General features: G+C 43.9%; 1 protein-coding gene across 1 annotated transcript in view; it reads left to right on the top strand.

Annotated features, from left to right (window-relative positions):
• The window catches only part of ddx1 (DEAD (Asp-Glu-Ala-Asp) box helicase 1), a 55,776-nt gene that overhangs the window by 11,799 nt on the left and 28,018 nt on the right, over positions 1 to 15,959 (top strand). Inside the window, exons 7-8 of the mRNA XM_070885015.1 lie at positions 994 to 1,077; positions 2,497 to 2,580. Of these exons, the coding sequence (XP_070741116.1) occupies positions 994 to 1,077; positions 2,497 to 2,580 (168 nt within the window). The remainder of the gene's footprint in view (positions 1 to 993; positions 1,078 to 2,496; positions 2,581 to 15,959) is intronic.

The following is a 15,959-nucleotide window of genomic DNA, read 5'->3' on the forward strand; positions in this document are numbered from 1 at the left end:
CTGAGTGTACAAAAATCTACACTTACTCCATTCTACGTTAGTTTGGAGTAAGTTTTCACTGCCTAAACTTTCAAAACGGGCGTAAGTGGCCGGACACGTCCCCGTTTTTAAAAAAAAAAATCTGTTCCAAACTGAAACTGTTCTAACTGACTGGAACTGGAGCAAACTAAATGCCGAGAATTGCAATTTCTAAGATACTCCATTCTAAACCAGTTGCTCCAAAAAAACAGGAGCAACTCCGGCCGAAACTTGGCCCCATGGAGTAGAAGCTGTGGCCACTTTTTCCTTCTGCCCTAATCCAGAGACATTGAGGCAATTGTTCCTGCCCTATTGCTCCCCTAGGTGAGATTAGTTAATTCGGCAGAGACCAGGAGCTAAATCTAAATGGTTCAGTAACATTGTATGCATTTACCAATAGAAACGTGGTGTTGTCTGACTTTTTAATACTTTGGGTGGGGTGGGGGTGGGAGTACTCAATGCATTCAACATGTCAGTCTCTGTATAATATATTAAAAAAAGGTCAATTGACCCAGCATACCCACCCATTGGGGAAGAGAGTTACAGATTTACAGGTCTAGCTCTCATTAGCGTGGAAGCAAGTCATCCTGGAGCTTTTTCTTCCTAAGCGCCCCCCCGGAGTCAAGGATCACTTGCTTCCACGCTAATGAGCGCTCGACCTTCAAAGAATACTTTGCATTCATACATATGAGCTGTTTCTCACAAAGGGTAGTACAAATCTGTAACTCTCTTCCCCAAAAGGCTGGTTATGCTGGGTCAATTGACATTTTGTAAGATTAATAAAGTTTTGTTGAATAAGGGTTATGGAGAAAAGGCAGGTAAATGGAATTGAGTTAAAGATTAGCCATGACCTAATTGAATGGATGAACGGGTTCCAATGTTGAAAATATGTCTCTATACAACACAAAAAAGTAACCAATTTAAAAAAAAAAAATTTTGCTTGAAAATGTATACCTCATTTTCATCTTCCCCCAGCTATTGGAGCTGACGGTATGTGCTGTCAGAGCAGGGAAGTAAAAGAATGGCATGGATGCAGATCCACAAAGGGAGTGAACAAGGGTAAGTATTGTGTGTCATAGATAATTGAATCAAATTCCGTAACTAAAAGTGCTGGTGTTCTTTTTGGATGTTAAGTGTGGTCTCATTGTTTTATGAAAGAAACATTTGTTTCCGTTAAGCTCCTTCATCAGACTTCTAATATAACTTTTGAAATGCAACTTTTTTCAATGGTATTCAAACTTACGGACTTTAAGTAAAAGCATCATGATGTGCCTTCCTTTCATTATTTGCAAGAATTAATTACAATTTATGACTCTCTACCTAGTGACAGCAGATTATAGAGAATAGGCCAAATTGCACATAATGACATTATTTGATATTTTAAGAGTTGCTGATGAGATTTAGGCCAATGTATAAACTCAGATTTTTGATGCCATATTTTGGAACATTCAAAAAACTGGCCCGCATGACCGAAACTGCTGTGTAATAAATGAGTGCGTAACTGGTTCTTCAAAATATTTTTAGAGATTGTCCATATTGTAATAAAGACTGGCAACACACAGTGGGTGTGTCAGCATCTCAAAAAGAGGCAGATTACTGCCTGACCTGTGCATTGCCAGCATTTTCTGTTTTGTATTTCAGATTTCTAGCATTCACGGTTTTCTCTCGTGCTCACCTTTTTGTAATCTTTCTCTGTGGGACGGTTGTGTGATTCTTTTTCAGATTTTTAAGGGATTCATTTAAACCCTATGGGCTGGAAATTCATCAAAAACCATTACCACTGGTTTGCCACCAAAAAAAAAGCTATGATTTTGAGGCCGAAGATTCATGAAAAAAAGCGAAAAAATCCGCCCGGCGGGAAAAATCGGCGTTGCACAAAGTCCGATGGTGGAAACCGCGATCCTTGTCAACTTTTAGTCCGAGGCGGATTACCGCTGCGAGTTGGGCCGAGGGAGGGGGGAGAACACGCTATTTTTCCAAAAAATAAAAAATCGCGCAACATTCACAAGACCCTTTTCTAGTGAATCGTTGCAAAAGAATTAAAAAATAAAAACTTTAACTTACGTTTTTGCAGGATTTAATACCTACTGCCGTTCCAAGGGCTGCTCCGACAGATTTTTCCTCTGTTTTTTTTTCCCCATCTACGGGTCACCACTGTGAACAAATGCTTTTTCCAATCTTGCATGCTGGCCGTCCGCTCCCCAGCGATATTTCAGAACCACCGGCAGAAGACTTCAATGAATTTCCCACCCCCAAACCGACGAAATACGTGGCGTAAGGCTGATGAATTTCCAGCCCTATATCTGGAAAGTAAATAAATCTTTTGTATTTTTTATAATTTCCATCAATGAAAGGGTTTTTAATTTTCAAATGAGCCTTGAAATGTAGCCCGGAATGTAGTATTTCTAAGCAAGAAATCTAAAGACCAACAAAAGATAGTGATGTTGAAATTTATATGAATTATTCTATTACACATAGGAAAATATTACTATGAAGTATCTTGCCATGATCAAGGCTTGTGCAGAATTGGTTGGTCTACCATGCAGGCTTCACTGGATTTGGGTAAGTTTAATTAACCTAAATATCTTTCTGGATGCTTGCATCAGGACTAAACTGTTGATACCATTGTCAGTTATTGCTTGACTGCTCAATACTTAAGTGTACTTTTAAAGTTTTATAATGTTCAGCTAGAACCTGGAGTGAAATTTTTCGGACACTATTGCTGTGTATCATGACTACTATGCCATGCTGTACAAGATCAAAAGTAGTAATGAGTAGTCTATGTATTGAAACCATCTTGTTCTGTTCTGGCTCCAAAGCAGAGCATATAAGTTTAAAACAATTCCTGCTTTCTTAATTGCTGAGTGCGTTTGTTTAGCAGGTAGCTGAGTTATCTGATCTCATTGAGATGCAATAGGTGTGCTCCAATTGTTTGCAGCACCACTGGGTTATGGAGAAGAAAATAGGCTAGGATACCCACTATCTAGAAATCCCTTCTCATAGTGCATGCACTTTTAGTGGGTGGGTCCCCAACCCAAGCACAAAACTACTTGCCTTGGGTTGTATTCCCTTTAAGTTTAGACGGTTAAATGGTGATCTAATTGAGATATTTATAATGTTCGATGGATTCAATAGAGTAGTTACAGAAACTATTTCTTCTAGTGGAGGAATTCATAATGTTGTTTTGCTCCGAGAAAAGTCCACAAACATCAATGAAAAGTAATATTTTTGGAGGTGGTTTAATTAATCTATTACAGTCTGACCATTTGTGCATTCCCTGTTTTCATCACTCCACCATTGGAGGCCGTGCCTTCAGCTGGCTCGCCCTTGTGCTCTGGAATTCCCTTTCTAAAATTCTCCGTGTATCTCCCTCCTCTCCTTTTACAATGCTTCTTTGACCAAACTTTTGGTCACATGTCCTTGTATCTCCTTACGTGGTTCGGTGTCACATTCCATTTGATAACGCTGCTGTGAAGTGCCTTGGGATGTTTTACTACATTAAAGATGCTATAATAATGTAAGTTGTTAAATGTTGTGCTTGACAAAAAAGCAGGTTCCATAAGCAGATAGATTATGAAGGATAAGGGGTAAGCCATTTAAGACCAAGATGAGGAGAAACTTCTTCACTCAGAGAATTGTGAACCTGTGGAATTCTGTACCGCAGAGAGTTGTTGAGGCCAGTTCGTTAGATATATTCAAAGGGAAATTAGATGTGGCCCTTGCGGCTAAAAGGATCAAGGGGTATGGAGAGAGCAGGAATGGGGTACTGAAGTTGCATGATCGGCCATGATATTGAATGGTGGTGCTGGCTCAAAGGGACGAATGGCCTACTCCTGCACCTATTTTCTATGTTTCCATATTTCTGTGAAAACGAAAGTTGTCTCTTTTATGGGATTACGCATCTCAGGATTAATGTTTATCTCCTAAATAGGATATGGATTCCCGGAGATCACGTGAAATGTTTAGAGTGTGCTACTGTATGTTTTTTTTTTTAAAAAACATGCATCAGACCATTGTGTACAGGATAAAATTAAATTGAATCCATTGACCGAGAATATTAAACAGGAGCCGTGAAACAAACTAGATACAGAGCACCATAATTAGAAAACAAAGACTGGGTCCACAAGGGATTTTAAATACCTGATTTAGAATGTCTTGACAATCAACAGGATTTTTAAATGAAAATTCTTTGCACTCTTTCACAATGCCATATTGTATGTTGGTGATGCAAGTTGTGACTCCTTACGGAGTTCAGATATCTCGTCAAAACCAAAGACTTGAAAGTATCCCCTAGGTTAAGCATCCAAAAGTCTCTGAAGTCAGACCTATCAGCAACAACAGTAACTTGCATTTATATAGTGCCTTTAGCATAGTAAAACACACCATCATTGATTAATAACACCATAATATTGCTTATTGTGCTACAGTGCAGATTTTCTACTTCATTAAGATCTCACATCTGTTAATGGTTTGACAATATATAAATAATATATCAACCACAATTATGCTGGTGTAGAGGAAGATTTTCTTTCAACAACAGCAACTTGAATTTATTTATATAGCGCCTTTTACGTAGTAAAACTTACCACGGCGCTTCACAGGAGTGTTATAAAACAAAAAATAAATTTGACACCGAGCCAGATAAGAAGGAATTATGGCAGATGATCTAAAGCCTGGTCAAAGAGGTAGGTTTTAAGGAGAGTCTTGAAGGAGGATAGAGAGGCGGAGAGGTTTAAGAAGGGAGTTCCAGAGCTTGGGGGCCGTGGCAGCTGAAGGCACGGCCACCAATGGTTGAGCATAATCAGATGCTCAAGCGGGCAGAATTTGGGGAGCGCAGATATCTTGTGAAGCTGAAGGAGATTAAAGATGGGGAGGTGCAAGGCCATGGGGGGATTTGTAAATGAGGATAAGAATTTTGAAATCGAGGCATTGCTTAACCGGGAGCCAATGTAGGTCAGCTAGCACAGGGGTGATGGGTGAGCGGGACGGTGTGAGATAGGACACGGGCTGCCGAGTTTTGGATGACCTCAAGTTTACTTAAGGTAGAATGTGGGAGCTCAACCAGGAGTGCGTTGGAGTACGCAAGTCTAGAGGTAACAAAGGCATGGATGAGGGTTTCAACAGCAGATGAGCTGAGGCAGGGACGGAGACAGGCAATGTTACGGAGGTGGAAATGGGCGGTTTTAGTTATGCCGCGGATATGTGGCCGGAAGCTCATTTCAGGGACAAATGAGACACTTGGGTTGCGAACAGTGTGTTTCAGCCTCCGACAGATGCTAGGGAGAGTGATGGAGTCAGTGGCTAGGGAGCGCAGTTTGTGGCGGGGACCAAAGACAATGGTTTCGGTCTTCCCAATATTTAATTGGAGAAAATTTCTGCTCATCCAGTACTGGATGTCGGGCAAGCAATCTGACAATTTTGAAACCATGGAGGAGGTCGAACGAAGTGGTGGTGAGGTAGAGCTGGGTGTCATCAGCATACATGTGGAAATTGACATTGTGTTTTCGAATCATGTCGCCAAGGGGCAGCATATCGATGAGAACTAGGAGCGAGTCGAGGATAAATCCTTGGGGGGGACACCAAAGGTAACTGTGGTAGTGGGAAGAGAAGCTGTTGCAGGTGATTTTCTGGCTACGATTAGATAGATAAGAATGGATCCGGCCAAGTGCCGTCCCACCCAGCTGGATGATTTGGAGGCGGATGGAGTGGTCAACCTTGTCAAAGGCTGTTTACGGGTCAAGAAGGACGAGGAGGAATAGTTTACCTTTGTCACAGTCACAAAGGATATCATTTGTGACTTTGTTGAGAGCCGTTTCAGTTCTGTGGCAGGGGCAGAAACCAGATTGAAGGGCTTCAAACATGGGGTTCTGGGGAAAGATGGGCACGGATTTGGGATACGACAACATTTTGAAGGACTTTGGAGAGGAAAAGGAGGTTGGCGATGGGGCGGTAGCTTACAAGCATAGTGGGGTCAAGGGTTGTTTTTTTGAGGAGAGGGGTGATGAAAGCAGATTTGAAAGAGGAGAGAGAACCGTTAACAAAGTCAGCTAACATTGGAGTCAGAAAAGGAAGTTGGGTGGTCATCAGTTTAGTGGGAATAGGGTCAAGGAAGCAGGAAGTGGATCTCATGGACAAGATGAGCATGGAGAGATCAAGAGGGGAGATCAGAGAGAAACTGGAGAAAGATGCGAGTTTAGAGCTTGGGCGGGGGAAACCTCAGGAAGTTTGACCCGGTGGGCTATGAGAAGGAAAAGAAGTGACGGGTGCAGCTGCTCGATGGTTTCAATCTTTGAGACAAAGAAGCCCATGAGCTCCTCTCACTTGTTGGAGGCGAGTGTGCTGGAGACAGGGGAGGGGAGTTTAAGAAGACGGTTAGAAGTAAAGAATAGTAGCCAGGGATTCTTTTTGCATTCCAGAATGATCCTGGAATAATGAGCAGTTTTGGCAGACAAGCATAGGACCCGATAATGCTTTGTGGTCCAACCAGATCTGGCGGTGAATGGCTAAACCAGTTGACTCCCAAATCCATTCACGTCTACACCCCATTGACTAGAGGGAGCGAAGATGAGGGCCGCAGCAGGGGGAACAGGTATGGTGGGAGAGAGTAATGGTTTTAATAGGGACTCTGGCATCAGAGGTGGTGGTGAGGGTGTGCTTGAGTAGATAGGTGGCTGCAGAAATATCATGGTGAATGGAGGGCCAAAGGCTGGATAGTTTACAACTGCACTTATCAACTCCAAAAGAGTCGGGAGAGTTTTTTTTCCAAGGGCGGAAACAGAAGTAAGTAGGGTTGGGTGGGGGAAGTGGGATGTGGATGGAGAGCGATACAAGGAAATGGTCATAGTTGGCCTTATTTGCAATTGATACGGTAGGAATAGCGAGTTCACGAGAAATGGCAAGGTCAAGGGGGTGGCTGTGAATATGGGGTGGGGAATTCACATGGAAGGAGAGATTAAGGGAGGATTGGAGGGTGGTGAACTCTGAGGAGAGAGAGAATGATGAATTGAGATGGAGGTTAAAACCACGGTATTTTTCAACACTATTGGCAAGACTAAAGTGATCCTGTTCAGTTCCCACCTAAAACAGCACCCTCCTTCTGGCAGCCCACTCGGACTGAGCCTGACCGTGGGCAACCTCAGTGTACTATTTGGGCTTGAGTGCGTCAATTTCCAAATCAATAGGGTCAATTTTCCCCAAAGCTTTTTTTGGCGTACTTGAAGAGTTACGCCCGCTTTTTAGGGGCCCAAGTGCGCAAAAAAAAAATGTTTTAAGTTTCTCCGTTGGATTTCTTCATTTTGGTGTGGCCTAACCTGTCCTTTAGTTTTAGGGATGGAGCCTTGATCTGTGCCAAAAAGAACGGGCTGCCATGGAAACCAGGGACACAATGCGAGCTGAGGCTGCAAAGTGAAACATACAGCCAGCTCACAACACATTAAAACACATTGAAATATATCGCAGCAACTTACCTCCAATGCCCTCAGTCGAAGGGCTTGCAGGTCAGGTCCGGTCCGCCGCCCGAATCGAGGTCCCGGTCCGTATCCTTTCTCCCCCTCTCCCTCTCAGCATCTGCTGCACTTATCTGTGCCGATTTCCTTAACTCTGCAGAAGGTTTATCTGCTGAGGTCACATACGCTGGCATAAGCAGAACTGGAGTAACTCTTAGTTGGCCAAACGTGCCTAAATGAACACAATTGGGGCGGGTGACAGGTTACGCCCCTTTTGGCTGAAAAAAACCCGAACCTAAAACAATCGTAATTAACTGAGTTATGCTGGTGCAAATTCATTGGGGAAACTGGTTTTTTAACTTGTGCCCAAAAAAAGCAGCCTACTCCAAAAAAACGGCACAAATCACTGGGGAAAATTGAGCCCATTGTCCTTATCTACAGATCCTTCCATATCCTCACCCTTTCTGACCTTGGAAACATTCATGCATGCATCCTCAGCTTCTATCATTTTACTTTCTTCACCTGCAGCTCTTTTGGCCTTGCACTCTGGAATATATTCTCAATCTTTTATTACCTATTTTCCCTATTTCAAAAATGTCCTCAGATCTTGTTTTTGCAATCCTCCTTCTTCCAATTCTGGCTGTTTTTGCTTCTGAATTGCTTGATGTTTTGTTACTTCAAAGGCATTAGAGAAATGGAAGTTGCTTCCTGTAAAAATTGCTATCTTTACTTTTACTAATAGTATAACTCTGCTACTCATTGGGTAAATTTAAGCACTAAAGGTTAAGAATGTCAGTGCTGGGAACTACACTGCCTCCATCCCACTTCCATTTTGGACTTTAGTATTGAGCACTGGGAGCTTTAGTAGGTCAGCAAGGATAATGGTTGAGTAGGGCTTGTGCTTTTTTTTATTCGTTCATGGAATGTGGGCATCACTGGCAAGGCCAGCATTTATTGCCCATCTCTAATTGCACTTGAGAAGGTGGTGGTGAGCCGCCTTGAACTGTTGCAGTCCCTGTGGTGAAAGTACTCCCAGAGTGCTGTTAGGAGGGCGGGCGGGGGGAGGGGGAGTTCCAGGATTTTGACCCAACAGCGATATATTTCCAAGTCCGAATGGTGTGTGACCTTGGAGAGGAACTTAGAGGTGATGGTTTTTCCCATTTCCCTGCTGCCCTTGTCCTTCTAGATGACTGGTTTGGGAGGCGCTGTCGAAGAAGCCTTGGTAAGTTGCTGCAGTGCATCTTATAGATGGTGCACACTGCAGCCATGGTGCGCCGGTGGTGGAGGGAGTGAATGTTTAAGGTAGTGGATAAGGTGCCAGTCATGCTTTGTCCTGGTAGGTGTTGAGCGTCTTGAGTGTTGCACTCATCTAGGCAAGTGGAGAGTATTCCATTACACCCCTAACTTGTGCCTTGTAGATGGTGGAAATGCTTTGGGGAGTCAGGAGATGAGACACTTGATGTAGAATACTCAGCCTCTGATCTGCTCTTGTAGCCGCAGAACTTGTAGTTGGTCCAGTTAAATTTCAGGTCGATGGACACCCCCAAGGATGTTGATGGGGGATTTAGCAATGATAATGTTGTTGAATGTCATGGGGTGGTGGTTAGACTCTCTTGTTGGAGATAGTCATTGCCTGGGCACTAGCATGGTGCAAATACCATTTGCCATTTATCAGACCAGGCCTGAATGTCATCCAGGTCTTGCTGCATGTGGGCACAGACTGCTTCATCATTATCTGAAGAGTTGCGAATGCAACTAAACTGCAATCATCAGCAGACATCCTTATTTTTGATGTGACGATAGAAGGAAGGTCATTGATGAAGCAGCTGAAGATGGTTGTGCCTAAGACACAGCCCTTAGGAACTCCTGCAGCAATACCTTATAATCCGTTGAATGCACCCCAACCCGCTCTATCTATTGCTTCATGGTGTTGCTCTTCTACCTTTTTTAGAGATGTATGCAGATGTATGCTCAGATCGCTTTCTTTCGCCGTCACCTTTAATGTTTTTCCCTGAAGGATGTATGTATGTTGAGCATTCGTCCTGCCTACATGCAAAACACTGCACTTTTCCAAATTAAACATCATTTGCCAGTCCTGAGCCTAATCTCCCAATACATCAAGATACACCTTAACTTGTTGAGTATTGTCTACAGTCCGAACACTCGCGCAGATCTTAGGGGCACGATCTGCAGATGATACTAACACTTGCATTTAGATCATTAATAAAAATAGTAAAGAGCAACGGTCCCAACCTGTGGGACATCACTGGTGTCCGGTCTCCAAACCGATTCAAATCCATTCACAACGACTTTCTGTCTTTGTCCTTCCCGCCAGTTCTCAATCCAGCTCAATATAGTACCACTAATATCAGAGGCTTTGATCTTGTAGAGAAGCCTATTCTCCCTACCTTATCCAAAGCTTTTTGGAAATCTAAGTAGATAATATCTACTGGACTTCCCTCATCCACCATCTTGGTGACTTCTTCAATAATAATACAATCAAATTTACCTTTTTTAGGAAACCAAGTTGGGTGTCCCGAATGTGTCCCTTTCTATCCAAGCAATCATATATTGCATTACCTCAAACATCTTTCCTATTACTGATGTCAAACTAATAGGCCTATAGGTACCCAGATCTGCCATGTCACAGTTTTTTTTTTAAAGATGGAACTGCATTAGCCTTCTTCCAGTCTATGGAAACCGTCCCAGAATGCAGTGAGTTGTTAAAAATATAGGCTAGGGAATCGCACAGCATGTGACCCATATCCCTGAAGACCTTCTGGTGAATATCATCCAGCCCAGCTGCTCTTGTCTATTTTCAGGTTCTTAATAATATCTAAAACAGTATGTTCATCTATGTTAATGCTAGTTTTATTATTAAAATCATTAAATTCCAAAAGTCGAGAATCATTTTCAAGAGTGACGACCAATGCAAAGTACTCATTTTATATTTTCACCATATCCAGTAAGTCCTTTGTAACCTGTCTTTGAACATCCTTCAATGGCCCTATAGTGTGTGTTAGTTCTCTGACGCTCACGAAGGCAGAATATTATCTGAATGGTGGCAGATGAGGAAAAGGGAAGGTGTCATTGTTTATCAGTCATTAAAAGTTGGCATGCAGGTACAGCAGGCGGTGATGAAGGCAAATGGTATGTTGGCCTTATAGCTAGAGGTTTTGAGTATAGGAGCAGGGAGGTCCTACTGCAGTTGTACAGGGCCTTGGTGAGGCCTCGCCTGGAATATTGTGTTCCGTTTTGGTCTCCTAATCTGAGGAAGGACGTTCTTGCTATTCAGGGAGCGCAGCGAAGGTTCACCAGACTGATTACCGGGATGGCTGGACTGACATATGAGGAGAAACTGGGTTGACTGGGCCTTTATTCACTGGCATTTATAAGAATGAGGGGATCTCATAAAAACATAAATTCTGACGGGACTGGACAGGTTGATGCAGGAAGAATGTTCCCGATGTTGGGGAAGTCCAGAACCAGGGGACACAGCTTAAGGATAAGGGGTAAACCACTTAGGACTGAGATGAGGAGAAACTTCTTCACTCGGAGTTGTTAACCTGTGGAATTCCCTACCGCAGAGTGTTGTTGATGCCAGTTCATTGGATATATTCAAGAGGAAGTTAGATGTGGCCCTTACGGCTAAAGGGATCAAGGGGTATGGAGAGAAAACAGGAAAGAGGTACTGAGGTCAAAGATCAGCCATGACCATATTGAATGGTGGTGCAGGCTCGAAGGGCCGAATGGCCTACTCCTGCACCTATTTTCTATGTTTCACATAACTAAAAAAGCTTATCCCATTACTTCCACAATCGTTTACAATCCTCTTTTCCATTATCGTTTTAGCTGATCGTAATGATCAGTTCTTCTCATTTCTTTTGGCGAAGTACAGGTTGAACCTCTCTTATCTGGGACTCCCTTATCTGGCACCACCCCTCATCCGGCACCATTCCCAGCCGCCAGGTGACGCATGCGCACAACGCGGCCGGTCAAAATCCTTCCTTTCCTGGTCTCAGAACATACATTTTTTTTTTAATTCGTACAGGGTGCTCACTGATAGAATCTTTCTCCTCGATGTCGGGGTTATTGGCTGGCTCCTCCTCGTCGCCTTGCTGGAACTCCTGCAGCCACAGTCCTTGGGCCGGCCGCTCCTCCCCACAGCACGCACTCCGGGGGGTTGGGCTGATGGGCTGCGTCCTCGGGCGGCCACTCCCTCGGGGTGGTCGGGCCGGTGGGCCGTGTCTTCTGGCCGGCCACTCAGCGATCCCTCTGGGGGGGCCGGGCCGGTCGCTCCTCCTCTCAGTGCTCCCTCTGGGGGTTCGGGCTGGCAGGCTGCGTCCTCTGGGCGGCCGCTTCTCCGCTCCGTGCTCCCTCCGGGGGGTCGTGCCAGCAGGCTGCGTCCTCGGACCGGCCATTCCTCCGCTCATCCCTTCCTCCGGGGGGTCGAGCCAGCTGGCCGATCCTCCACACAGTGCTCTCCTCCCTCTTTCCCCCCCCCCCCCTGGCTTCGGGCCAATGACCTTCCCTCATCCGGCATAGGCCAGCCCTTTCATAATCTTAAAGACAACTATTGGTCACCACTCAACCTTCTCTTTTCTAGAGAAAAGACCCCCAGTAATAGGTTAAATTAGGCAACAAAACTCATCTTTATGCAACATCGAAAATAGGGGACCGGATAAGGGAGGTTCAACCTGTACTAAGCAATAATGTGGACAGTGTGTCTTGGACCGATTTGTATAAAGTGCTATTATAATATATTTTGCCCTAGTGTTGTCATTATGTGTTCATAAAAGGCAAAACTATTTTCGATGTTATTCTCGAGAAAAGAGACAGTTGAGTGGTGACCAATAGTGGTCTTCAAGATTATGAAAGTGTTTGTCTCACTGGTGCAAGGGTCAAGGATGTCTTGGAGCGGCTTCAGGGCATTCTGGAGGGGGAGGGTGAACAGCCAGTTGTCGTGGTGCAAATAGGTACCAACGTAATAGGTAAAAAACGGGATGAGGTCCTACAAGCTGAATTTAGGGAGCTAGGAGTGAAATTAAAAAGTAGGACCTCAAAGGTAGTAATCTCATGATTGCTACCAGTGCCACGTGCTAGTCAGAGTAGAAATAGCAGGACAGTTAAGATGAATACGTGGCTTGAGGAATGGTGCAAGAGGGAGGGATTCAAATTCCTGGGACATTGGAACCGGCTCTGGCGGAGGTGGCACCAGTACAAACCGGACGGTTTGCACCTGGGCAGGACCGGAACCGATGTCCTAGGGGAAGTTGTTTGCTAGTGCTGTTGGGGAGGGTTTAAACTAAACTGGCAGGGGGATAGCAATCTATGCAGGGAGACGGGGAAGTAAAATGGGAGAAGCAGCAAAAAGTGGAAAGGAGATAAGGAAAAGTGGAGGGCAGAGAAATCAAAGGCAAAAATCAAAAAGGGCCACATTACAACATCATTCTAAAAGGACAAAGAGTGTTTTAAAAAAAAAATAAGCCTGAAGGCTCTGTGTCTCAATGCGAGTAGCATTCCTAACAAGGTGGATGAATTAACTGTACAGACAGCTGTTAACGGATATGATGTAATTGGGATTACGGAGACATGGCTCCAGGGTGACCAAGGCTGGGAACTCAACATTCAGGAGTATTCAATATTCAGGAAGGCTAGACAGAAAGGAAAAAGAGGTGGGGTAGCGTTGCTGGTCAAAGAGGAGATTAACGCAATAGTAAGAAAGGACATTAGCTTGGATGATGTGGAATCTATATGGGTCGAGCTGCGGAACATCAAAGGGCAGAAAACGCTAGTGAGAGTTGTGTACAGACCACCAACAGTAGTAGTGAGGTTGGGGATGGCTTCAAACAGAAAATTAGGGATGCGTGCAATAAAGGTACAGCAGTTATCATGGGTGACTTTAATCTACATATAGATTGGGCTAACCAAACTGGTAGCAATATGGTGGAGGAGGATTTCCTGGAGTGTATAAGGGATGGTTTTCTAGACCAATATGTCGAAGAACCAACTAGAGAGCTGGCCATCCTAGACTGGGTGTTGTGTAATGAGAGAGGATTAATTAGCAATCTTGTTGTGCGAGGCCCCTTGGAGAAGAGTGACCATAATATGGTAGAATTCTTTATTAAGATGGAGAGTGATACAGTTAATTCAGCGACTAGGGTCCTGAACTTAAAGAAAGGTAACTTCGATGGTATGAGATGTGAATTGGCTAGGATAGACTGGGGAATGATACTTGAAGGGTTGACGGTGGATAGGCAATGGTGGACATTTAAAGATCACATGGATGAACTACAACAATTGTACATCCCTGTCTGGCGTAAAAATAAAACTGGGAAGGTGGCTTAACCGTGGCTAACAAGGGAAATTAGGGATCGTGTTAAATCCATATAAATTGGCTAGAAAACCTTGAGGACTGGGAGAAATTTAGAATTCAGCAGAGGAGGACAAAGTGTTTAATTAGAAAGGGGAAAATAGAGTATGAGAGTAAGCTTGCTGGGAACATAAAAACTGACTGCAAAAGCTTCTATAGATATGTGAAGAGAAAAAGATTAGTGAAGACAAATGTAAGTCCCTTGCAGTCAGAATCAGGTGAATTTATAATGGGGAACAAAGAAATGGCAGGCCAATTGAACAAATACTTTGGTTCTGTCTTCACCTAAGGAAGACACAAATAGCCTTCCAGAAATACTAGGGGACCGAGGGTCTAGCGAGAAAGAGGAACTGAAGTAAATCCTTATTAGTCAAGAAATTGAAGGCCGATAAATCCCCAGGGCCTGATAGTCTGCATCCCAGAGTACTTAAGGAAGTGGCCCTAGAAATAGTGGATGCATTGGTGGTCATTTTCCAACATTCTATACACTCTGGATCAATTCCTATGGATTGGAGAGTAGCTAATGTAACCCCACTTTTTTAAAAAAGGAGGGAGAGAGAAAACAGGATAGACTGGTTCGCCTGACATCCGGTAGTGGGGAAAGTGTTGGAATCAATTATTAAATATGTAATAGCAGCACATTTGGAAAACAGTGACAGGATCGGTCCAAGTCACCATGGATTTATGAAAGGGGAATCATGCTTGACAAATCTTCTACAATTTTTTGAGGATATAACTAGTAGAGTGGACAAGGGAGAACCAGTGGATGTGGTGTATTTGGACTTTCGAAAGGCTTTTGACAAGGTCCCACATAAGAGATTAGTGTGCAAAATTAAAGCACATGATATTGGGGGTAATGTATTGACGTGGATAGAGAACTGGTTGGCAGACAGGAAGCAAAGAGTGGGAATAAACGGGTCCTTTTCAGAAAGGCAGGCAATGACTAGTGGGGTGCTGCAGGGTTCAGGGCTGGGACCCCAGCTATTTACAATATACATTAATGATTTAGATGAAGGAATTGAATGTAATATCTCCAAGTTTGCAGATGACACTAAGCTGGGTGGCAGTGCGAGCTGCGAGGAGGATGCTAGGAGGCTGCAGGGGGACTTGGACAGGTTAGGTGAATGGGCAAATGCATGGCAGATGCAGTATAATGTGGATAAGGTGAGGTTATCCACTTTGGTGGCAGAAGCAGGAAGGCAGATTATTATCTGAATGGTGACAGATTAAAAGGGGAGGTGCAACAAGACCTGGGTGTCATGGTACATCATTGAAGGTAGGCATGCAGGTACAGCAGGCAGTAAAGAAAGCTAATGGCATGCTGGCCTTCATAGCGAGAGGATTTGAGTATAGGAGTAGGGATGTCTTACTGTAGTTGTACAGGGCCTTGGTGAGACTACACCTTGAGTATTGTGTGCAGTTTTGGTCTCTTAATCTGAGGAACGACATTCTTGGTATTGAGGGAGTGCAGCGAAGGTTCACCAGACTGATTGCCGAGATGGCAGGACTGACATATGAAGAAAGCCTGGATCGACTCGGCTTATATTCACCGGAATTTAGGAGGCTGAGAGGGGATCTCATAGAAACATATAAAGTTCTGACTGGATTGGACAAGTTCGATGCAGGAAGAATGTTTCCGATGTTGGGGAAGTCCAGAACCAGGGGTCACAGTCTAAGGATAAGGGGTAAACCATTTAGGACCGAGGTGAGGAGAAACTTCTTCACTCAGAGAATTGTGAACCTGTGGAATTCTCTGCCACAGAAAGTTGTTGAGGCCAGTTCGTTAGATATATTCAAAAGGAAGTTAGATGTGGCCCTTACGGCTAAAGGGATCAAGGGGTATGGCGAGAAAGCAGGAATAGGGTACTGAAGTTGTCATATTGAATGGTGGCACAGGCTCGAAAGGCTGAATGGCCTACTCCTGCACCTATTTTCTATGTTTCTATATTTGATAGGGTAGACTTAGAGGAGATGTTTACACTTGTGAGGTTGACCAAAACTAGGATCCATAAAGATAAAATAGTCACCAATAAATCCAGCAGGGAATTCAGGAGAAACCTCTTTACTCAGTGTATAGAATGTGGAACTTGCTACCACAAGGAGTAGTTGAGGCGAATTGTATA

This window comes from Pristiophorus japonicus, chromosome 7, assembly GCF_044704955.1.
Source record: "Pristiophorus japonicus isolate sPriJap1 chromosome 7, sPriJap1.hap1, whole genome shotgun sequence".
NCBI classification, from domain to species: Eukaryota; Metazoa; Chordata; class Chondrichthyes; family Pristiophoridae; genus Pristiophorus; species Pristiophorus japonicus.